At 37.0% G+C, this 24027-nt stretch overlaps 1 protein-coding gene across 1 annotated transcript; it reads left to right on the top strand.

The window, feature by feature from the left end:
* Positions 1-3015: 3015 nt before the first annotated feature.
* Positions 3016-22864, top strand: LOC131537384 (tryptase-like). Its single transcript, XM_058770756.1, has 6 exons — positions 3016-3139; positions 6996-7016; positions 16680-16845; positions 16932-17200; positions 19827-19975; positions 21980-22864. The coding sequence occupies exons 1-6, from the start codon at positions 3085-3087 to the stop codon at positions 22562-22564; spliced, it is 1245 nt and encodes a 414-aa protein (XP_058626739.1). The 5' UTR covers positions 3016-3084; the 3' UTR covers positions 22565-22864.
* The last annotated feature ends 1163 nt before the right edge of the window (positions 22865-24027 follow it).

Here is a 24027-nt window from a genome sequence, read left to right as displayed (position 1 = left end):
AATGTCATAGTTGCTCTATGCTCTATGAGTCCCCATGCATGTAATGTTACTAATGCCCTCTGCCATGTTTCTGTATTGTAACAGTCAATTAACTTCAACTTCATAACAACAAACAAACAAGAAATGTTGTTTTGAACAGTATATAAGTTGATAACAGTCATCAGTCAGCAAATTAATTGGTTGAAAGTCTGAATTCAAGTTGATGTGTCTTCTGAGGTTAAAAAAAAAATTTACTTTACTTCATATGAAATAGTACTTCGGTCCTTGAAAAAATACCTAAAACAAGTCACTGCAGCTTCCACAGTAAACGAACAGGCGTCGATCTTTGGAAGGATCCTTAAAAGGTCACGACACTATTGTAACCGGTCCCACGTCATGGGATGTTGACTTTGCGTTGTGTATGAAGAACAAATGGACAATGAACTTCTATGGCTGATCATTAGATGGCGCTTTTATTTCCTTCAGCTGGACAAATGATGAGTTGATATTACTAAACATGCATTTTGTGGTTTCTCTTCAATAACTTCATTGTCTTGCGGCTCGCAGAGCCAAAGATTTTCTCATCTCAGCTTAGTTTAACGTGAACTGACATTTCATGTAACTTTATGTAACTCGATAACTTCATAATCTGTTGGTGAACAGCAGCACATAAACCATACGATCACACATTCAATATAAACTTGGACAAAAATGGCACATCTGTGTAATCCCACATTTTAAATTGTTAAAGTACTCCAAAGAACAGCTTTTAACAGAACTAATAGGTTGGAATATTATTACCTTTGGCTCTGTAAGCCGCAAGACATCCTCATCTCAGCTTAGTTTAGCGTGAATTTAGAGAGGAGAGTGTGCGCCCAAAGTTAAGCATTTCCTAAACCTTTGTACATAAACTCCAAAACTATGCATACAAGTGTATAAAAAATAAAATACAATGACATCAAAGAATTAAATACATTCAAATTAAACAAATCAGATTTATTTAATACAAAAGGAAAAAGATTTTGAGTGAAAATTATAATGCTGATTTACACTTTTTACAAAAGCAACCATGAAACAACTAGAAAACAGTGAAAAATGCAGCCTAATTAATTATTCATATCCCAGTGCATGATGGGAACAAGTATCAGAAAGTTTAATTTTATAACTTACTGAAAGAAGCCTTGTAAACATTCCAAGTAAAATATAATTTTTAGTTCAGACTTGAATTTCTACAAGCTTGAACTGAGTACTAAAATAGAATTTACAGGTTTTTTATTCTTGCCTGAACTAAATCAATGTATACATTTGATTTTCCATAGTATTTACTTCATCACAGAATCATCTAAATTGATTGCATATTTACCTATAACAGCTGATAAATCCAAAGGTTCAAACATTCACAGAAAATAGCATGTCCAAGGTGGTTAGCACTAAAAGGTAGTCTTTTGAAAATGGACATGTCCTCTCAGTTAAAATGGTGACTATGACCTTATGATAATCAGAAGCCTGAGGAAATATTGCAATGAAGAGACATCAAATATTGGACTTTAATAAATAGTGATATATTGCCACTGCCACGTGTCATGGTTCAGATGAGTTTGTTCATGTGATTGAGAGGAAAAAGAAAGCAAAAATCTTCTCAAACAGTCTTTCAGTTACTTGCAGATCTGATTTTAAAGGTCATGTGGCCTGATAAATGACCATGTACTTGGTTTCTGTTTGAATTGTTGTTACAGAAAACATATTTTTACAAGAAATATTACTGAGACGTAGGTGAAGCATTACACTGAATTACGAGGGTAGAAACTTATGTAAATAATAATGTTTCAGCACAAAACACTAATCAACAATCATTACTGTCCGCTAGGATACATCTTTAGACCTGTTTAAACAATTTCACTACTTAAAGCATTAAGCTGATGTTGCTTTTATGAAAAAAAATCAAGACAATATTACAATTTTAAAAAGCACAGGCCCTACCAAAATCTAACATTCACAGACATTTTTATATATTCAATCCATAGTTCATCTCTGTATATGTTGTGGATTAAATGTTGATGTCTGAATGCTAGATTTGGTAGGAACTTCATCACTTCGATCACACTAGTAAAAGAGTGTATTTGTGCATGCATGCTTCATAATTTAAATAATGAAGAATTATGCTTTTTTTTCTGTGCTGTACATACTTCTGCATGCTGATTTTTCAAAGGCTTTAAAACAAGTGAAGACAAAATCGACTTTAGCAAAAAGTGATGGGAACATGTCCCACCCACATCTGCAAAAGACACCTACACTCTAAAAAAAAAAAAAAAAAAAAGCTAGATTAAAAACAAGAATTTTTGGGTTCTTTGGCAACCCAGCGCTGGGTAAATTTTGGACAGAACACATGCTGGGTTTTATACATTAATCCATTTGACTTGACATAGTGCTGCGTTAGACAACCTATTGAAGGTTTTTCATTTTAAATAATAAAAATGCACTCTAAAATCTGTTTTGTATATAGGACAAGAACAGTTCATATACAATATTTTTTATTCAATGTCAAATCAGTCTTTTACAATCATAAAATATTAAATAACATCCGGTAAAGGTTTTAGGACGTGATAGGAGCAGCAAGAGCAGCCAATGGGAATCTGTGGGAAGAAAACTGCTATCAGTAGACTGTTCTAGTTCATTAAATGACTTATATTCATGACTTGCATTCATTTTTGAAAAAGATCAATGACGCTCATATTGTAGTCAGTGGAGCGCACAGAACGTTTGTTAAATATATCAGCAATGTCACGTCGTGTTTCAGCCCTGGTCGCACATCCATTTCTCAGGAGGTGAAACTTCAGAACCTGGGAAAAATAATAAAAATAACCCAATAAAATGACCCATCTGGCTGAACCCAGCATTTGGGTTAAAAAAAAGAACCCAGCATTTTTTAGATGCATGAAAAGCTCAGAATAAGCTTTTTGCCCTGAAAAATATGAGTAAGAGATGAACGTAGTGCTGGGGTGGAGCCAGAGAATTCTTGATAAATACGGTGGTTCTTGCTTTCCACCTCATTAGAATCCTGACTGTTGAGGAAACAGCAGTCAGATCACAAAGCAGAACAGAAGGATGACGTTCAACACTGCTTTGAGTGTTGCTGGAGTCATACTTCTCCACATAGCAGGTAAGATCCTACAAAAAGTCTACAACATGATCAAATTAGATGCTAATTTAATAATGATTGTTTCAAATGTTTCATAACTCCATTTAATTCCTAAGAAAATTTATAAACACACTCGACAATTTATGTTTTTCATGACCATAAAAACCTTTGGATCTAAAGAGTTGGTTAAATGCTTGAAATGATTTTTTATTTATTTATTTTTTTTAAATGATTTTATTTATTTATTTATTACAAATGCATAATTAATCCATTTTAATGGATGAGTTTAATTCATGTTAATGCCAATATGCCAAAAATCAGGATGCAGTTGGGTAACTTTGAAGAAGATAAATGAATTTAGATTTATTTAATGTTTTGGTCACTACATAAATTTTATTGTTTTAGTTATGTTATTTATTGATGCGATTACTTTAATTTTATTCTAAAATGTGGAAAATAGTGATAATAATAAAGATTGAATAGTTTCCAAACTTTTATTAAACAAAATGCTTGTAATAGACTGTAAAATACTGTAAATATGCTATAAAACACTACAAATACTGTGATGCTTGTAATTTACTGTAAATATACTGTAAAATACTTGAGTAAACTACTCACACATTGTTGGAAAACACACAAAGACAGGCACACAAATATTTTATATTCAGCTACTCATTAAATGTTTGTGACCGTTAAAAAAAGAAAAAGATATATACTGTGTAGAAGTACCCTCAATTAGTACTCGGGGTCAGAATGATCCCAATTGAATTCACCTTCATTAAAAACATGGTTCCCTATATATATATATATATATATATATATATATATATATATACATACACACATATACACACACACACACACACAGGTGCATCTCAATAAATTAGAATGTCGTGGAAAAGTTCATTTATTTCAGTAATTCAACTCAAATTGTGAAACTCGTGTATTAAATAAATTCAGCGCACACAGACTGAAGTTAAGTTTTTCCACACTGACTGAATCAATCATTTCTTTTTTAACCTTGTCTTATACACAGAGGCATTGTCATGTTATGATAGAAAAGGGTTCTGTCCAAACTGTTGCTTTAAAATTAGAAGCACACAATTCCCTAGAATATCATTATATGGTTAAACATTAAGATTTGTACTCATGGAAATTACTGAAGTAGTCAAACCTGTTCATTAGAAGGCGGTGACCCGATACTTTGGCAATATAGTGAGTGTGTGTGTGTGTGTGTGTGTATATATATATATATATATATACGCCACACACACACACACACACACACACACACACACTCATTAATGTGTAAATAAAATGAATAAGACCAGCATAAATAAAAAAATTTCCACATACAAATGAAGGCCTGGTACTAGAGCACAAATGCAATGTGAAACAAACATGCTCGCACACACACATGTTCGTTTTTGTGAAAAGTGGGGACATCCCATAGGCGTAATGGTTTTTATAGTGTACTTACTGTATGTGCTATTGCCCTAAACCTACCCCTTTAGAGGAGACTGTGCATTTCAACTTTTTTGAAAAAAACCTAATTCTGAGTGATTTATAAGCGTTTTGAAAAGTGGGGACATGGGTCAATGTCCTGAGATGTCACCTTCACCTTGTAATACCTGTCATACCTTTGTCATTATACAAATCTATGTCCGGACTTTTCACAAAAATGCGCACACACACAGACAGACAGACAGACAGACAGACAGACACAGACAGACACAGACACAGGTGTGACTGCAACAGAGGATTTTTTTAATAGAAACTTGCAAATAAAATCAATAAATCCCGAATAAGTCTGAAAATGTCCACACAAAAATGATGGCATTGCAAAGCACAAATGCAAAGTGGAACAAACGTACTCACTCACACACACACACCATTCATATCTACTTATTGCTGTTGTTTGTTTGTTTTTTGGTTTTTTTTACATTTTAGTAAAATAAAAATGTTTTTATTTTACTTTTCAAATTGAAATAAATATGTGATTGCAAGCAAGTCTTGTCTATTAGTGACAACTTGTGTGGCATTTCTACAAATTGATTATTATTATTATTATTGCAAAAGCAGGCACTTCAAAATACCTCAAACAACATAAACTAATTCTAACCTTTGAGAAAAATGCTATTTTTAATGTATTTTATAATGTTTCAATATATATTCACAAAATATACAGGTGCATCTCAATAAATTAGAATGTCTAAAAGAGGACTTTGGACCACTGGGCAACAGTCCAGTTCTTCTTCTCCTTAGCCCAGGTAAGACGCCTCTGACGTTGTCTGTGGTTCAGGAGTGGCTTAACAAGAGGAATACAACTGTAGCCAAATTCCTTGACACGTCTGTGTGTGGTGGCTCTTGATGCCTTGACCCCAGCCTTAGTCCATTCCTTGTGAAGTTCACCCAAATTCTTGAATCGATTTTGCTTGACAATCCTCATAAGGCTGCGGTTCTCTCGGTTGGTTGTGCATCTTTTTCTTCCACACTTTTTCCTTCCACTCAACTTTCTGTTAACATGCTTGGATACAGCACTCTGTGAACAGCCAGCTTCTTTGGCAATGAATGTTTGTGGCTTACCCTCCTTGTGAAGGGTGTCAATGATTGCCTTCTGGACAACTGTCAGATCAGCAGTCTTCCCCATGATTGTGTAGCCTAGTGAACCAAACTGAGAGACCATTTTGAAGGCTCAGGAAACCTTTGCAGGTGTTTTGAGTTGATTAGCTGATTGGCATGTCACCATATTCTAATTTGTTGAGAGTGAATTGGTGGGTTTTTGTTAAATGTGAGCCAAAATCATCACAATTAAAAGAACCAAAGACTTAAACTACTTCATTCTGTGTGCACTGAATTTATTTAATACACGAGTTTCACAATTTGAGTTGAATTACTGAAATAAATGAACTTTTCCACGACATTCTAATTTATTAAGATGCACCTGTATATCTGAAAATTTGTGAGAGGAGCAGTTGGCCACTTTCAGAAAAATGAATGGATCTCTATGGACCTCTGCTGGATATATATGGTCATTACACTTTTTTTTCAATAACTGTAATTACTACAAGCTTTTCTCTTACCAGCAAATGGCATGATTCTGCCCCAAACACCTAGATCAGGGGTCATCAAACTTGATCCTGGAGGGCCGGTGTCCTGCAGAGTTTAGCTCCAACTTGCCTTAACACACCTGCATGGAAGTTTCAAGTATACCTAGTAAGACCTTGATTAGCTGCTTCAGGTGTGTTTGATTAGGGTTGGAGCTAAACTCTGCAGGATACCGGCCCTCCAGCACCGAACTTGGTGACCCCTGACCTAGGTTAATAACCAGAAACAACTCATACTTAAATTTACATTATCATTAAAGTGATTTTTGTTTTTTGTAAAAAATTTTTATTTCATTAGCAAGGTGTAGTTGAGTAATATATGGTAAAAAGGTTAAAAAAAAAAGTAAAATTTATTCCCAAAAACACAGCATAAACATACAGTTGCGAAGTAAATCAAAAAACGATAACATTTTTTTAAATAAAAAATTTATATTTTTGATACAATAACTGTAAACGTTTGAGGTCAGAATGACCCCAAATACCATAAATGTAAACTATATGTGTGGAGCAACTGGGGATTAACAGATATTTTGGCTAAAATCTATAAACCCCATTATTTAGGTGATAGATTTATGTTCTTTTCATGTCAATATGTACCAGTGCTGATGTAGCAGGTGAAATAGTGTTTGTGGGTTACACAAACCAGTTTATTTTATTTTACTTTAATAAAAAAATAATGATAAGTACTAAACTGAAAAAATAAATAAACTGGTTTGTGTAGCTCTGTCCAGATGATTGTCTGCTTACTTTGTCTTTGTCTGTCCACACAGGTTCCCTCTGCCAGCTAGATGGTAAGTTTTCATAATGACCCTAAGGGGGCTTTCACACTAGCACTTCTGGTGCTCACCTGGGTTCAACTGACATCAGAAATTGGTTTGTTTGGATTATGTGATCGCTGTTTTCTGAACTCAGCTGCACACCCGTGAACCACTGAAAAGGGTGGTCTGGGGTACGGTTCGCTTCTGATGTGAACACAATCGTACTAAATCACAGAAGTGAAAAGTTATTAATGACATATGAATTGGTCAAACTGTATTTATGTGTTTACTTGCTTGCTTTCCTCGCTTTTTGCTTGCAGAAATAATGAAGTACAAAAATGAAGCAAGCATCCATTCATTTTGCCGTTTTCTGCGTAGTCGTTACCTAGTAACAGGAGTAAACAGCTGCCACTCTGATGACGCAAACCATGGGTCTGATCCAAAAACACAGTATGAACACAACCCAGCGGAGACAGCAATCGTCTTCTGTGTCTGACTATTTTAATGATCTAAGCGCATGGTTTAAAGCACACGGCGCAGGTGCACTTAGGGCATGTCCGAATCCACTTTTGCTAGTTTAACAACAGGAAAAACGGTCGGCGCGCCAGGTGCATGGTCTAAAAGGGTTGTTCCTATTCTCTTAAAGGTGGGGTATGCATGGCTTCAAAAATGCTTCAGAAAATGAGTCGGGGCCGAGTACCAAAACAAACTTGTAGCCAATCAGCAGTAAGGGGCGTGACTACTCATGATGCAGAGGAGAGAACACTCGTAGTGCACATGACGGACATTAGCCGAGCTGAGCGACGACAGAAATATAGAGATGGCGGACAAAAAACAAAAGAGGAAAACATCTGCAGAAAACATCTTACCTCCGGTGTAGACACGGTGTTACGATAAGGTAAGAAGTAGGACCCGTGTAAATATTGGATCAGCTTTCCAGCGCTGGAGAGAACTTTGCTTTGTTTCACAGAACTAATCGTTGCCTGGGTTCCATACATGTGTGGGCGGAGCTATCAAAATAGGGGCGAGACCCATTTCACTTAAATCATTCAAATACAAAGGACAAAAAAAATACAGAAAACACTGACCAGTGTTGCCAGCTGCTTTCAATTGAAAGTAGCTAAAACTGGTCACTTAATGTTGTTAGATGACCTCATAAAGGTGAGTTCACTGATACAGTATATTTATATTTATGTAGATCAGTGAACTGGCATTCATGACATCATGGGAGAGTCTCGGACTGTAGATAAGGTTTGTCCAAGAAATTGATTTTGCTGCTAACCTTTTGAAAAAAAGTCTCTAAAGGGGTGAGGAAGTCACTAAATCTAGTGATAGATCACTAAATTGGCAACATTGGCACACTGACTACAACATAAGTTATTAATATTTCATTGGTCCTCTTGTTTTTGCATGTGTTCATGATTTCTTTGAATAACAACATGGCCAAAAATTATGACCGCACAATTTGGCATGTTTCATTGCATTATTATCACAAATAGAACAACTGACTCTAAGCAAATAAACAGTATGCTTTCTCCAAGTGCAAGCTTTTATTTACAGGCATGGTCATAAATACAGGCAGGGTCGAGCAATGGCAAACAGGTATGGCAGGGACAAGACAGAGTAATCCTAGGGCAAGTGAAGGTCGTTGACACACCAAAATGTGATCCCCATCAGGGGAAGCACTTCAGACAGGGGAATCAGTTCAGGAACAGGAGGGCTAGAGTGAGTGGGTTTGGGGATACCAGCTGCGCGTGCAGACACCAGTGGTGAATCCCTCACACTTGACATCAGACTGGGATAATGAAAGACTGACCTTGATGATCTGGGTCAGCAGAGACGTGCTGCTGTGACTCTGGACGAGCAGCCGTGACGTGCTGCTGTGACTCTGGACGAGCAGCCGTGACGTGCTGCTGTGACTCTGGACGAGCAGCCGTGACGTGCTGCTGTGACTCTGGACGAGCAGCCGTGACGTGCTGCTGTGACTCTGGACGAGCAGCCGTGACGTGCTGCTGTGACTCTGGACGAGCAGCCGTGACGTGCTGCTGTGACTCTGGACGAGCAGCCGTGACGTGCTGCTGTGACTCTGGACGAGCAGCCGTGACGTGACTCTGGATGATCAGCTGAGACTTGACTTAACTCGTGAAGATCAACTGTGGCTTGACTTAACTCGTGAAGATCAACTGTGGCTTGACTCGACTCTCTGACATCAACTGAGACTTGACTTGGATCTTTAACATCAACTGTGACTTGATTTGGCTCATGAATGGCAGCAATGACATGACGGGGTGTTGTTGTGGCCGCCATTTCGTGAACGGGCTCTGAGGTTGCTGCCATTTCGTGAGCGCACACTGGTACGTCTGCCATTTCAGTCACAGATGTGGCATCGCGTTCCCCTTCCGCGACACCCACAATGAATAGTGAGCCAACAGTCAACAAAGCAAAGTCCAAAAAACAACACAGTGACAAACGCGGACCTTCGCGTTTGTCTAAGCTCTGATCACAGAGGTTGATTAATGCCATCACAAAAAATCTCAATCAAAATAATGTCCTGTAAATCAGAATAATGAGCGATGGCTAAAAACTCTCTAATATGGTTCTCCAGTGATCGTGGGCCTTGTTTAAGGGCAAACAATAGTCTTGTTGTGTCCATACCTGACAAATGTCTGTCTGAAAAGCTGCTGGATCCTTGTGTGGCCGAGTATTCTGTAATGGGGCTGACGAGACGTGAGAAGTGCAGATCCAAGTGCAAGCTTTTATTTATAGGCATGGTCATAAATACAGGCAGGGTCGAGCAATGGCAAACAGGTATGGCAGGGACAAGACAGAGTAATCCTAGGGCAAGCGAAAGTCGACGATCGGCGAACAGTATCCAGTGGGCAAGGCAGAGAGATAGTCCAGGGAACACGGGCTAGAATCCAATAGGGGTGCAAACAGTGTCCAAACGGCAAGGCAAGGGTTAATCCAGGGAACACGGGCTAGAACAAACACGGGAAAACACAATCCAAAACAGGCAGGGGAAACTAACAGGGGCTCTGTAGAGTTGCTACAGCTAGGGGAGCAGTAAACGCATACAATACTCAGCAGAGAGGGAAACAAAGTCCAGGGCTTAAATAGAGTGTGTGATTGTGTGTGTGTGTAGGATCAGGTGTGCGTGTGATTAGTGCAATGAGTGATTGGTGACAGCTGTGATCAGTAATGGATGATGGGAATTGGAGTCCATTGTGATGTGTGGTGTGGAAGTCCATGTGGTGACCGAGTGACCTCTGGTGGTGAATGAACGGAAGTGCAGACTGGATTCGTGACACTTACAAAATCTTGGACATTTTTTATTTTTTCAATTAAGGGTGAAGATTTCAAATTTCCTAGGCCGGACATCACCTTGGCCACTAACAGGGGCGGACTAGGTCTAAAAAGTGACCCTGGACTTTTTGGCACAGAGCGGCCCACTACACCATAAACCCACCAGCTTATTAGAGCTATTTTTAACACCACTTACTAACATACAGATATTACACAATACAGAAATAAAAATGCGTAAAAAAAAAAAAAAGTATTATCATTAACATTAATGAATGACTTATACTTCTTTACATTATATTTTGTCCTGTGTTTCTGGTGTAGCCTGTGTATATATATACATATACACACACACACACACACACACATATACAAACATATAAATATAAATATATATATATCAAATCTGTGATGCGCAGCAGTACTCCAGTCTTGTAGTACTCAGTAATACATACTATTGTATTGCAGTACTCCAGTCCAGTCATCCCATCAGTACTCCACCTGATCCTTCAGAAATCATTCTAATATGCTGATTTGCTGCTCAAGAAACATTTTTGATTATTATCAGTGTTGAAAACAGTTGTGATGCTTCATATTTTTGTGAAAAATGTGATAAATCACCATTCAATTTGGACTAAGATTAAAAAAAGCAATACTACAAGGTTGCATTAAATTTATTTAATTGACAGTAAAGATATGCTTATACAAATCATTTATATATATAAAAATGCTGTTCTTTAACTTTGTATTCAACAAATAATCCTGAAAAAGTTAGTGTCACAGTGTCCACAAAAATATTGAGACAAAAACAGCTTTCAGTATTGATAATATTAAGAACCATTATTAATAACTGAGCACACATAATAATTCAAAATAATTAAGCAGCAAATCGGCATATTAGAATGATTTCTGAAGAATCATGTGACACTGAAGACTGGAGTAATGATACTGAAAATTCAGCTTTGATCACAGAAAAAAATTAATAATTAAATGTTAAACCATTAAGACATGCAGGCTACATTAAAATATCTTATTAACTTTCCTAATCACGGCACTTTAAAGTTTTTTAAAACATTTTCTTAGACACGTGAAAATACGGAAGAAATATAATGATATACAAACATTCACTGTTATCTTATGTCTGCTGAAAACGGCTACGTTAATGTTTCCATGTGGCTACACTGTGGCCAATAATATAAATGGCATTAAAATCTGAGAAATTCGAAAAGGCCAGTAGTAGTTTGCATCCCTGAAAATTAATGTCTGTCGTTTAACTTTTTTTGAAAACAGCAGGCAAATATTGCTAAATTGTCTCATCATATTTTGCTGTTTAGCCAACATCTTACCTCAGCTCACATTCAAATGCCGCAGCTGCACAGCTCAGCTTTGTGAACAGTAAATCCCGCCTTCTTCGATTTGATTGGCTAAAACATTTTGACATTGACGAGCGCTTTTGAGCCGACTCAAGTGGGCAGCGCGGGCCATTTGTCTGGGCCGATGCACGGATATAGGCTACATAAATTTACTATAATCCATTCCTTATATTTACGCGATGGGCCGGCACACATTGTACAGCGGCTTAGTGCTCCCGGTGATCCAGATGGCCAGTTTATTGACTTTCCAACTGACCGCCAAACCATATTGCAAAAACAAGCCACTTTTAATGAGGATTGTGGGCTTTCCTGGAGTTGTTTATGTAACTCATGTTGACATCATTGCTCCAACTGTAAACGAGGAGACATACCAAAAGAAAACAAAGCATAAATAATAATCTGTGATAATTTTGCACAATGCAAAGCATTTAAAAAAATACATTTAAATATTAAAATATTTCAGTGTCTTAATTAAATGATTTTATTGTAGTTACATTGAATGATTGGTGTTGTGCTGCTGTGGCTTCACATGAGCAGGTTCACTATTGGCTGATTCAGAGGTCGAGGTCAGTCATTTTGTGTTGACATCATTGTAGTCCTTAGTTTACAACACTTAAGAGTCACCTCAGTCAGCACTTAAGAATCAGTCTTAGACTTTACTGAAAGTTGCTTATAGCTTCTTTATAAAAGTCTCCTACTCTTAGAAAGTCCCATTTTTTGACACTTAAGTCAAAACTTAAGACTATTCTTAAGAGCATTTCTGAGAAGTTTTATACATACGGGCCCAGGTTTTAGTTGGTCAATGGCGTAGTAGATTTCAGATGCCTCAAAATAGCAATGTGCCAACAATGCACCTGAACACACCTCGTTTTCAGACCAGCACGCCTATGAGCGCACAAATGAGTGCAAATGCACTGGCTATTTAAACAACGTGGCGCAGGACGTGAAAATGATAACTGCGTCGGGCTTAAACTAGCATAAAACACTTGTGACGCGACTGATTACCCCATGGCTAACTTTTCCTTACAATTTATGTTGCCATGAAAACCAACTGTCAGCTGTGCTAGATTCAGAAAAGTGGCCAGACTTTTGTTTGTCTTGTGCTATGGCAAATTTGAATCTTTGGTTTTATGAACATGCAATAAGAAGAGGAAAGGGTTTTCAAAGACCGTTCAAATGCACCGGAAGTCCTTTCTGAAAAGGAACTGTTTGAAAAATTGAGATTTCCAAGACATGCGATTCAACAATTAGCATTTGACTTGGAGGAGCAGCTGATGCCTGAAACTTCAAGAAATTATAGATTATAGATTCAAGCACCTTCAACCCATGAGCCATTGTTTGTCAATAGGAAAGGCTACCACAGTATCAATGTGCAGGCAATCTGTGATGCCAAACTCAGTGTGCTGAACTGTTGCTCGCTGGCCAGGATCAACCCATGACTCAAGAATTTAGGTGAATTCCATGATGCATTTGAGAGAGGAGAATTGCAAGGGGTGCTTTTAGGTGACTCTGGTTATCCACTAAAACCCTGGCTTCTCACGCCCTTCTTGAATCCAGTCACTGCAGCTCAAACTCGCTATAACACAGCCCATGCCAAAACAAGGAATGTCATTGAAAGGTGTTTTGGAGTCCTGAGGAGACGTTTTCATTGTCTGCATGGAGAGCTCAAAATGAAACCAGAGAGGGTTTGCAACATAATCTGTGCATGTGTTGTTTTACGCAACTTAGCAAGGTAATAAATACCATTTTAGCCATAATTTCAACTCCTAGCTACATTTCCCCAACAATTTTAAATTATAGTAGTAAAAAGTCACATTGCTTTTAATAGAGATCTTGCACTCCCAGACCTGGAGGAAGACCAGATGCTTGAGGAACCATCTTTGGAGATCACTGAGGCAGGAGATGAAGATGGATCTGGGCGTTATATTCAACAGATGATTGTAGAAAACGTTTTCTCTGTTTGATTGAGAAAACTGAAAGAATGACTATTTTGAAATGCACTTGACACATTTTAATTTATTAATCAAACCAACATTTACAAAATTTTCATACAGAGGATCAGTAACTTCTGAAATACAATATAATCTTAAAATCACTTTAACAGAACTACCTTAATATTCACTTAAATACATGTCAAATCTATTAAATACACTTAAAGATATTTGTATACAAACATTGCCTTCATTTACCTATTATTAAGTAGTTAATTGATTAATTCTTGGATATCAGTTAATGAGATCTACAGTTCATGTCCAAGTTTCTGTAGCTCCAATGTTAGCTTAGTTTTCTCTAATTCCAGTTTTTGTATTTCTAATTTTAGTTTTGTTTCCTCCAGTGTTAATACTTCATATTGTTTTTCCAGTATATGGAAAACTGGTTCATGGTTATCTTGCTTGCAGTGCCTTTCTGTGACTCTGTGACTCTGTGTCTGAGCCACTTCTGAGCTGTCCAAATCATCTCCTTTAATAAAAAACAAAACAATATTAGCAATGTTAATGAGTGACAGGAACAATTTCTTTGTCGTAAATATTTATTTGCAAGAATGCTGTTGCCACTACATGCTACTTAAGCCTCCTGTAGTCTTCAGCAATTTTAGAGAAAAAAATTGACATTCTGTTTTTTGTTTATTTTATTTTTATGGGAATGGTATGAGACATGGTGACTTTTGTGGCATTGACTGTGTGTACACACAGACACAAACTGTAAACATGATTTGAAAAGGCTAGATTATGGGTAACAAAATGATACTCATCCTTGTAAAATATAGAGAGCTATAGAGGCATCTAGTGGCTACACCATGGTATTACAGATTAACTTCTAAGTAAGGATTACCAGAAAGTTAACTTGGTGAGTTATAACTCGTTGTTTTAAGATTGTAAATGTGTGTTTTACCTTCACCTCGTGTTTTTTGGTCCTTGTTTGTCACATGCGCTTCTTCAACGTTAACGTTACCTCGCAATCTACTAAAAAAAGACATGGTACTCAATCCAAAACAGCAGAATAGTACTTAAACTAAAAGGATGCAAAAAAAAACAAACAAAAAAAACCCACCACTTTCTAAGCTACAGAACAGTTAACAACAGAAACATTAGCGAAAAACACTTCTACTTACGAGACTGTCCAAGCGGAGCTGATGTAACAGCTGTGTGAGGCAATGTATCTTCCCTTCGTGCAGGAAACTCCGCTCTCCCTCCCAAAACATCGGCGATTCGTCTCCATATATTTCAATTATGATTTCCGTTGTTCTTTTTAATTTAGGACTTGGTCTTCCTCCGGTTGCTGTTTTTTTTTTCGTTTGAATATTTCCTTCTTTGCTTCCTGCAGTGGCGCCTGCAGGTGTACGGCTGTACGCACTGTGCGTACCATGAGCCCTCAGACTGTCGTGTGATTTTCCCCGCAAACATTTCAGCAGTAAATTATAGGCCCGTTTGTCCCGAACCAGCCATGCCATTAATAACGAATGTATCAGTCTTTTGCATGCCAAAGTCAATTTCTTCTTATAAACATTGCATCAAATAGAAAGAGAAAATCGTGCTACATGGGCTTTCATGAGATCGGGTTAGACTACAACAATTAATTTGTAGCCTATTTTACAAATGGGAATACAACGAATTCATGACAAATGTTTTACATTCAAGCTACCCGTAACATTTATAGAGAAAAGTTCTTTAAAATCATCTGGAATGCAATAAAGTCATTTTTAAAGCTGTTTTGCTGCATGGATTAAAAATAGGCTAATAAATAATTCACATATCAGACAAAATTGCGTTGCAGAAAATCCTTTAAATTTTAAGGAATTCAGAGCAGAGCAACATAAAAATCAGAAAAAAATATAATCGGGCCTATTTTAGGCTTTTCCTTATTTTTATATTTTAGACAGTGATGAAAAATTTATCGCCATCTCCTCATTGGACGTGCCTTTAGAGAGAAATGCATCTTTACGGATTACTTAATGAAAGAGTTTTTGTTTTCGATTTGAATTATTTCGTTTAAAAGTAGTAATTTAAAGCTTTCTATAGATATATTTATCATATTTGTGACTCAGTTCGTTGAGTTTCGGTTCATCATTGTGAAGCGCTCCTGTTCAAGACGAGACGGCAAGCGCATCTGTTTTCCTATTTAATTTAATAAAAGCACAACGTTTTGTTGATATTGTGAATGCACACAAATAAAAGTAGACCCTTTACAGTTCCGAATAATGTATTACTCGTACCTTTATAAGCAAAAATTACGGCATATTTTAAGTTGTTTCCACGATCAAGAAATAAATGCAAGTGACCGCTCTGGCACCTCCATGTCCTGCAAAGTGCTTCAGCTTCCACACTTCACACGAACTATTAGATACGCACCTAGCACACATTTATATAGTTCAAACATTTAAACTAACATTGTGATATGCTTGAACTGTTTATATCTATAGATTGTATTTTAGGCAAGTCGTGATGATTTGAGAAGGCTAAATTGATCAAACATAGGCTATGATCAGCTCACTGTCTGCCGCTGGCCGCTTGGTCGTTAAAACAACAACAAACAAAAAAACTTACATTTAACGAATAAAAAGTGCTCTAAACGTTTTTATAAATTAGCTTTATAAATAACGAAACGAAATATAATCACTTATACGACCCCCCCAATCTGTGCGTACCCTCGGAAGAAATCCTGCAGGCGCCCTGGCTTCCTGTACCATATTTTTATACCGTTTCTGTACATCTTTGACGGTTCGCAGGGCCGAGGGATTTATACTATTAACTTTGTCCGTTATTGTGTCCCAAGCCTTGTGTTTTTTATTATCTGAATTGTAATCGCTAAATTTGTTCATTAAAATCGATTTGGCAGCATTGTATTCCTCCAATATGCAAATGTTTTCAGCAAAGGAAAACTGTGACGAGCGCCCACTGTCGGCCATTTTGTTTAAGCTGTTCAGCTCTTATTCAGACTTATTTTATGCAACAGTCTTTCCCCACTGACTTTAGATGGTCAGGCTAATGTAACCGCCCCCTGGTATCTTGCTGTCTCTCATCAGTATGTGGTCGAGTCCCTGTCAGAAGCAGGATTGTTGGAGGGGAGAATGCAACGGCAGGGGCTTGGCCGTGGCAGGTCAGCATTCATGTCATCGGCTTTGGCCATAACTGCGGCGGGACTCTCATCACTAAAGACTGGGTTTTATCTGCAGCACACTGCTTCCAGTGGTATGAAGTTTAAAGCTTAAATAAAGCTTAAGATACATTTGTAGATTGATGATGGTGGGATTAAAGCAGACTTTCTCTATTTACAGGTTTAATGAGTCTGACACTGTGATGTTCTTCAGTCGTCTGAACCAATTCGACTCAAACCCTTATGAGACAAACAGGACAGCGAGTCGAATCATCATCCATCCTAACTACACTTATTCTACTCTTGACAACGACATAGCACTGGTCCAGCTCTCCTCCTCTGTGAATATCTCTGATTACATTCGGCCGGTCTGTCTGGCAGCGGCTGGTAGTGTATTTGGTGCAGGTACGGAGAGCTGGGTCACTGGATGGGGCAGACTACAACCTGGAGGTGAGTGAACATTCACTTGACAATTAACCAAATACAAACAATTCTGTAAACCTCAGCAATTTACCTAGATGTTTTTTTTTTAATTTAACCTGGGATTTCTAAAGTTCAGTAACATCACATAACTACCAAATTCAAACTGTGCTTTCGCGCTTTGGCTGCACTGAGACATGCTCTGCATCACAAGTATGCAGGGTTTTAACCACATAATGTTTATTTTAGGCTTCAGACATTTAATTACACATAAGTACTAGTAAAACAATGCATTTACAGTTTGTAAAATACACACTGAAGTCTATGGAAACAGCAGTAACAATCCATTCAAATTTAATTCGCAGACGTGTTTTATTTCAGGAGAAATTGAGGAATTTACGTGCCGTAAATCCGACTGACAGGACTCTCTGAACTTCGGTGCAAATAAACATGGCGGTGCCCATCTCACGTTATAGATAAAGAGCAAAATCATTTATTAAGGTTTTTAAACAACAAAACACACTTACACGTATTTGATAAACAGAATATCAGATAGTTGATGGCATGGTAAGTAAGCTTGTGAATATTTTGAATAAAAAAGGAAAAACAAATTAAAAGCCATACATCTGTCATACAGTGTTATCAGGGGTGCACGTAAGTTTTTCAGCCTGGTTCTCATAAGAGCAGCTGGAGATTTGGTTTGGTCCTCAAACTGCACATAGTGTGACCCATTAAATACAACTATAAAAAAACTAATTAATAATAGTGATGATAATATTATTACTTTATTTATTTAGCTTTTTTTATAAAAGAGTAACCAAAATAATAAAGTGTGATAATACTATTATATTTAAAAATAAAAATTAGTATTAAATAAAAATACAATTATTTTATAGTAAACTTGCTAATATTTCCTTTTTTTAATCATCATTTTCAAACTTAAAATCAGCAAGCTTTTATTTTGTTGGGTTGCTGGCAAGTAAGTATATGCACTCCTTAGCTCCGCCAATGAAGAGCATCTGTGAATGAAATATCACAGTTTTGTAGTGATGGGAAGTTTGGATGATTTTACCAACTCGGACCTTTGAGTCTCGTTTTTTCGAGTCATTTCGTTCATTTTAGCAAAATATAATTAAAATGTTACATGTTACTTCCCTAACACGTCTAATACTTACACAAACGTTGATCAACAATACAAATCTATAACGATGAAAGAATGGATGAATGGACATTTGTCCGTGTTTCACTACGTGTTACATGATTTGACTGATTTTTATGTAGAGAGCGTGATAGCACACTGCATTAAAATAAATGATCATTCATGTTTTCATAACAGCTGGCCAAATTAAAAAATGTAACTAAATGAAAACATCTTTGAGAGCCAGGGGGCCCCTGGTGTTTCGGGGGCCCTGCGCAGCTTGCTTATTCTGCGTAAATGGAGGATCGGTTCCGCTTACAATTACGTGATGCGTTTCTGGTCTCAAATTGTAGCTTTTTATTTCTTACAGTTTATAAATGTGTGAATTTCTGTCATGATGGTTCTTTTCCATAACACTGAATGTGGTAATAAAGGTAACAAAGAGTTGGTTATTATTATTAAGTCTCTTTCCGGCTCAGACTGCATAGGTTAAGCTTATTGGGCTGTCACGTGATGAACGAACGACTCGAAAAACCCGAAGACTCGAAACAGGTGAACTAAAATTGCTGTACCTGCCAGTGACTAGCAACCAACTACCTGTTTACACTTTTACATGCATGCCCACCCTTACGAAAAAGAAGTTTATTCATGTATGCTATTAGTATACTTCTTTTAAACTAAAAATAGGAAAGTATACTTTCAGTCTACTTTTTATGTACTTCTCAGAAATGTGCTTTATGTACTTCTCAGAAATATACTTAAATTGACATTTAAATATACTTGACTTGTACTTAGAAAAGTCTAAATTTATTTGAGCTAAACTTGTGCTCCGAGGATATTTTCATTGTTATATGGTAGGGTGCGCTAGTACACATCTTCTGTACAGAATTTCCAAAACATGGAAACAGCGAAGAAGAAACTGAAAAACAACAGATGCTTTCACGCGTAATCTATCATGATCATCAGACATAAAACAGCATCAAAACTGTGTAACCTTATGGAATAAAATGTTGACCCATAAAGAGGTAATAATGATTGGAAAGCTTTTGGTCTCCATCTACATTTTGATTATCATTCTGAATCTTGTTCATAGTCTTTTTTCAGCCTTTTGTTTAAAACAGTTTATTTCTTTATTTTTTATTTATGAAACTTACCCACACTCAAGTGTTTATAAAAAAGAATGCATGAAGCTAGAATAAAATGGTTTTGTTTACAAGCAGATACCCTGTTCTTTCTTTTGATGTTTTGTATGTTCAGATATTCATAACAAAACATATACACATTACTAAGTAGGGACATAGTAGTATACTTAAAGTATGATGTAAAGTTCACTTAAAGAAAAGTATAATTTTAAATGCTAGACAGTGGGCCAATTTAATCCCAAGGAGTATTGAAATAGTACACTTACAAGTATAATACTAGAACACTGATATTTGTATACTTACTACATAAAGTATACATAAGGGATAATCAATGGCTAGCCGTGCATTAAAGGATTTTTTATGATCTGTCTCACAGGCCAGCCATCTGATATACTGCAGGAGGTGATGGTACCAATTGTGAACGACAGTGACTGTATTAATATTTATGGAGGGATCAACATAAGCATCACAAACAATATGATTTGTTCTGGATTGTTAAATCAGGGAGGAAAAGGTCCATGTCAGGTAAGACATCAGTCCTTCATTTTAACCCTTTAATATCCATATAAATTTACAAAACACTACTTACCAGTTTTTGGTAACCTGAAAACTTTACACTGCAAACCTAGGGCCAGTTTTACTAAACAGCAAATTAGCGCGATGGGAGGGGAAATTTCTGCAGGTGATTTACTAACAACGCGGAAATTGTTAGTAAATTGCGCTATGAGATGGGATAACTTGACTAGCAGTGGACTGATCTCGTTCCACAGCATCTGAAATGTTGTTATGGTCATTCTGAAATGCCTGAGCAAAGTCTGTCATCAAAGTATTTCTGTATAATTGTCTCACACGACTGTGTTCCCAAACAGCAGCATTCTCCTCTGATAGCAATGACAGCATTTATTGTGTTTCGTCTGCTAGTAATTTTTCATATATGAAAATAATTTTATTCAGTAGCTTATCCTAGTTTTCTATAGGCTATTTAGTGCCAGTTTACCAGGAAATGACAATTTTGTTCTCTTTGACTTGTTGGATGGAAACGGTGCTTGTTCGCACAAGTTAAATTTGCAACTTTGGATGGAAACCCGGCTTATGACTGCTTTTTGATGCAACACCTGTGGCTGGCTGCATAAACTGCTTAGACTAGTCTTCAAAGTCATCTAATAAGAGGAGAGCACAGAGTTGCAGTGCAGTCTATATGGACAAATATAATGTTTGGGCTATACACACACAAGATGAATTTCACACTAATATGTATATCAATAGAGTAAACAATTATTCTGTTGCTAAGACACAAAAACAATATTTAAAAAGAATTAATAAAATGCTTATTTGTAAAAACAAATGCTCCCTCCAGAGCGCACACTACAAGGACCTAAGGATGTTCACTTCTGATTAGAATTCACTAATAATCCATATTAATTGTACTGATAGAGAAATTTACATCACAGTAGTCATGTGTATTGTGCTTAAACATGCTCTTCTGAAAGTTCCCACGCTTGAGAGCGCTTTGGAGACACAATCCATGGAAGTCATTTGTGACTGGTATCTGATTTTGCGGATTGATTGTTTTATCAACAATTACTGACCAGAAATATTAACTTATCCTCCGTTGTTATTTATAGTCAACAAGCAGGATGTGACAGTTGGCCGGTGTGGTATTTGTCTCACCCATCCTCCACTGTGATTGGACAGCTGGGTAAAAAGTGACAGTGAAGAGCACTACGTTTTACCCATAGACTGTAAAAAAAGATGGATGACGCATCACCACTTCCTTTCACTGTAGAAAAATAAAGCCAAAATGCCCCAGAAATGGCCGCCGTCATCTTGTGCTGATGACGACATTTGGAGCCTGAGTTTGTGCAGTAATGATCGCCGCAGTGTCGAAGTCCTGTCCAAACTCCCACAGACCCAATCACAATCACACAATCATAATGCCACACCCCTTTATTATAGCATCAAATAACTAACTACAACCAAACTTTCTCGAAATACCTAAAATGACAGTAACCATCTTTGGGGATTTTTTTTTTTTTTTGGCTCATGTACCATTCGTTTATGGCAGGGGTCCTCAACTCTGGACCTCGAGATCCACTTTCCTGCAGAGATTAGCTTCAATGTGGATTAAACACACCTAGCTTCAACTTTGTATTAATTCTGAAGACCCTGATTAGCTTGTTCAGGTGTGTTTGATTAGGGTCAGAACTAAATTCTGCAGAAAAGTGGATCTCGAGGTCCAGAGTTGAGGTTTATGGAGAGGATGGGGACCTATACTACAGCCAGCCAACAGGGGGCGATCAAAATGTTTTGGCTTCACTTTTCAGGATTTCGGTAACAAGAGAAAAATGTTTAATCACTCCCACTGCAAACAGTTGAAAAAGGTATGCTGGCCTCAGGAAAATAGACGCTTTGATGGACACATGGCCAGCATACTTTTACCATTGGGCTACACTATTGCATACTTATGTCTAAAAATCTTGTTCACTATGTATTGTCAGAGATATAAATGCTGAATGTTTGTCACTACAGGGAGACTCTGGAGGTCCAATGGTCAGTAGGAATGGCTCCCTGTGGATTCAGTCCGGCGTTGTGAGTTTTGGCATTGAATGTGCTGACCCCACATTTCCCACTGTGTTCGCAAGAGTTTCTCAGTACCAAGACTGGATCAAGTCATACATGGACAGCGACACACCTGGATTTGTTGAATTCAGCTCTGTAATTCAACATTCAACTCCAACTCCAACTCCAACTACTCCAACTCCAACTAAAACTCCAACTCCAACTACTCCAACTCCAAATAATCCAACTCCAACTAAAACTCAAACTACTCCAACTAAAACTCAAACTACTCCAACTCCAAATAATCCAACTCCAACTGGAACTCCAACTACAACTAAAACTACAACTAAAACTACAACTGCAAAATCTAACTCCAGCTTCGGAAGCGTACCCAACCTCCTCTTATTCCCCTTTCTCTCACATTCTCCATCATTCCTTTCACCTTCTCCCTCTTTCTCTCTTCCTAAAGATGGTTTGAACAGTAATTCTCAGGGTTCTTTGAAGAGGACAGTTCTGCTGTACATGCTCTCAAAAACAGGTGAACAGAGAGGTTAAATTGTTATTTTTGTCATTTATTCTTGAATTATTATTCTTGAAAAGTTCTCTTAACATTATAAGAGCATAATGAGATTAGCCTTCTAAGATTCAGGATCTTTGCATAAATACTAGATATGGACTGATATTGATTTAACGATGACAATCATGTTTATGTTTATATGTCTGATAACCAATATAGGGACTGGAGCTCTGTGATGTGATCATGGAGACTGGTTTTTGAAAATCTAATTATCTTTAATCAATTACCATGTTGTAGTCACACTTTCTAAACAGAATAAACACAAAAGAAGAAACTGACTTGGGGAATGTTCTCTCGCTGTCTCTATATCTCGCTTCATATTGTTTTAATATTTTGGTGTAAACCTGTCACAGCCATCTGCTGGAGTGCCCTTGCCAGCCATCAGAGGGCACTCTTCTGGACTATTGTTTGTGTTGTTCCGGACTTCAGTTCCCATTACCCCTTGCACTTATTATTGTTTCATTACCTTCAGCTGTGTGTAATTTAGGTTCATTGCCACCTGTATCAAAGAACTTATACTGACAAGAAGTGAAAGCCAATAGAACGTTCCATTTCAACAACAGCAGCCCTATACGCTTCCGCTATTCTGGAGTGAAAGCGGCTCGGCAGTCCACTAGCTTCTTGCTGTCGCTTTGGCTGCTTTGTTTAAAAATACAAATCTGAATTATGACAACAACGTACAATCACTAGACTAGTGATCATCAAATCCTTTTAACAGTTTATTTTACAGAATTTGTGTTTAAGTCTTCACTTTTTCTCAAACCCTTTGCTCTCTAGACACCATGTCAGTTTCGGTTGAAATTATTTTAAGTTCAAGTGTTAGTATTATAAACACGGAATTAATACCAACATATGAAATTCAATTTATGACAGAAAAATGAGGAATGTTGGACAATAAATATATAACAGGAATTTAATAGCTTGACAGTAAACTGTTTTTGCAGTATTGTCTTATATTAATGTCTGTTAAAGGAAGACTGTAAACAAAAACTTATGTAAAACATACACACATACAGCCACTTTTCCCAAAATGATTTAATTATGACAGACACAGCAATGCATCATGTTCTAGATCATCATGTTTGTCAGAGGGTCAGACTGGGACACAATTGCAGGCCGGGAAATCTCACACTCATCCAGGCCACACAGAAAAAAAGCAGCCAAAATTGTACTTTTGGGGTACAACAGCTTGTCCCTGGAGCAGTACTCTTAAATTAAAGAAATTACATTACTTTTATTTAGCAAGGTTTTAAATTGATCAAAAGTGATGATAAAGACATTTATAATGTTACAAAAGACTTCTATTTCAGATAAATGCTGATCTTCTGAACTTACCATTCATCAAAGAAACCTGAAAAAAAAAATAAACTACTGTGTTTTCAGCATAATAATAATAAATGTTTTTTTGAGCAGCTAATCAGCATATTAGAATGATTTCTGA

Source organism: Onychostoma macrolepis, chromosome 03, assembly GCF_012432095.1.
Source record: "Onychostoma macrolepis isolate SWU-2019 chromosome 03, ASM1243209v1, whole genome shotgun sequence".
NCBI lineage: Eukaryota > Metazoa > Chordata > Actinopteri > Cypriniformes > Cyprinidae > Onychostoma > Onychostoma macrolepis.
This window is presented reverse-complemented; position numbering and strand designations above follow the sequence as displayed.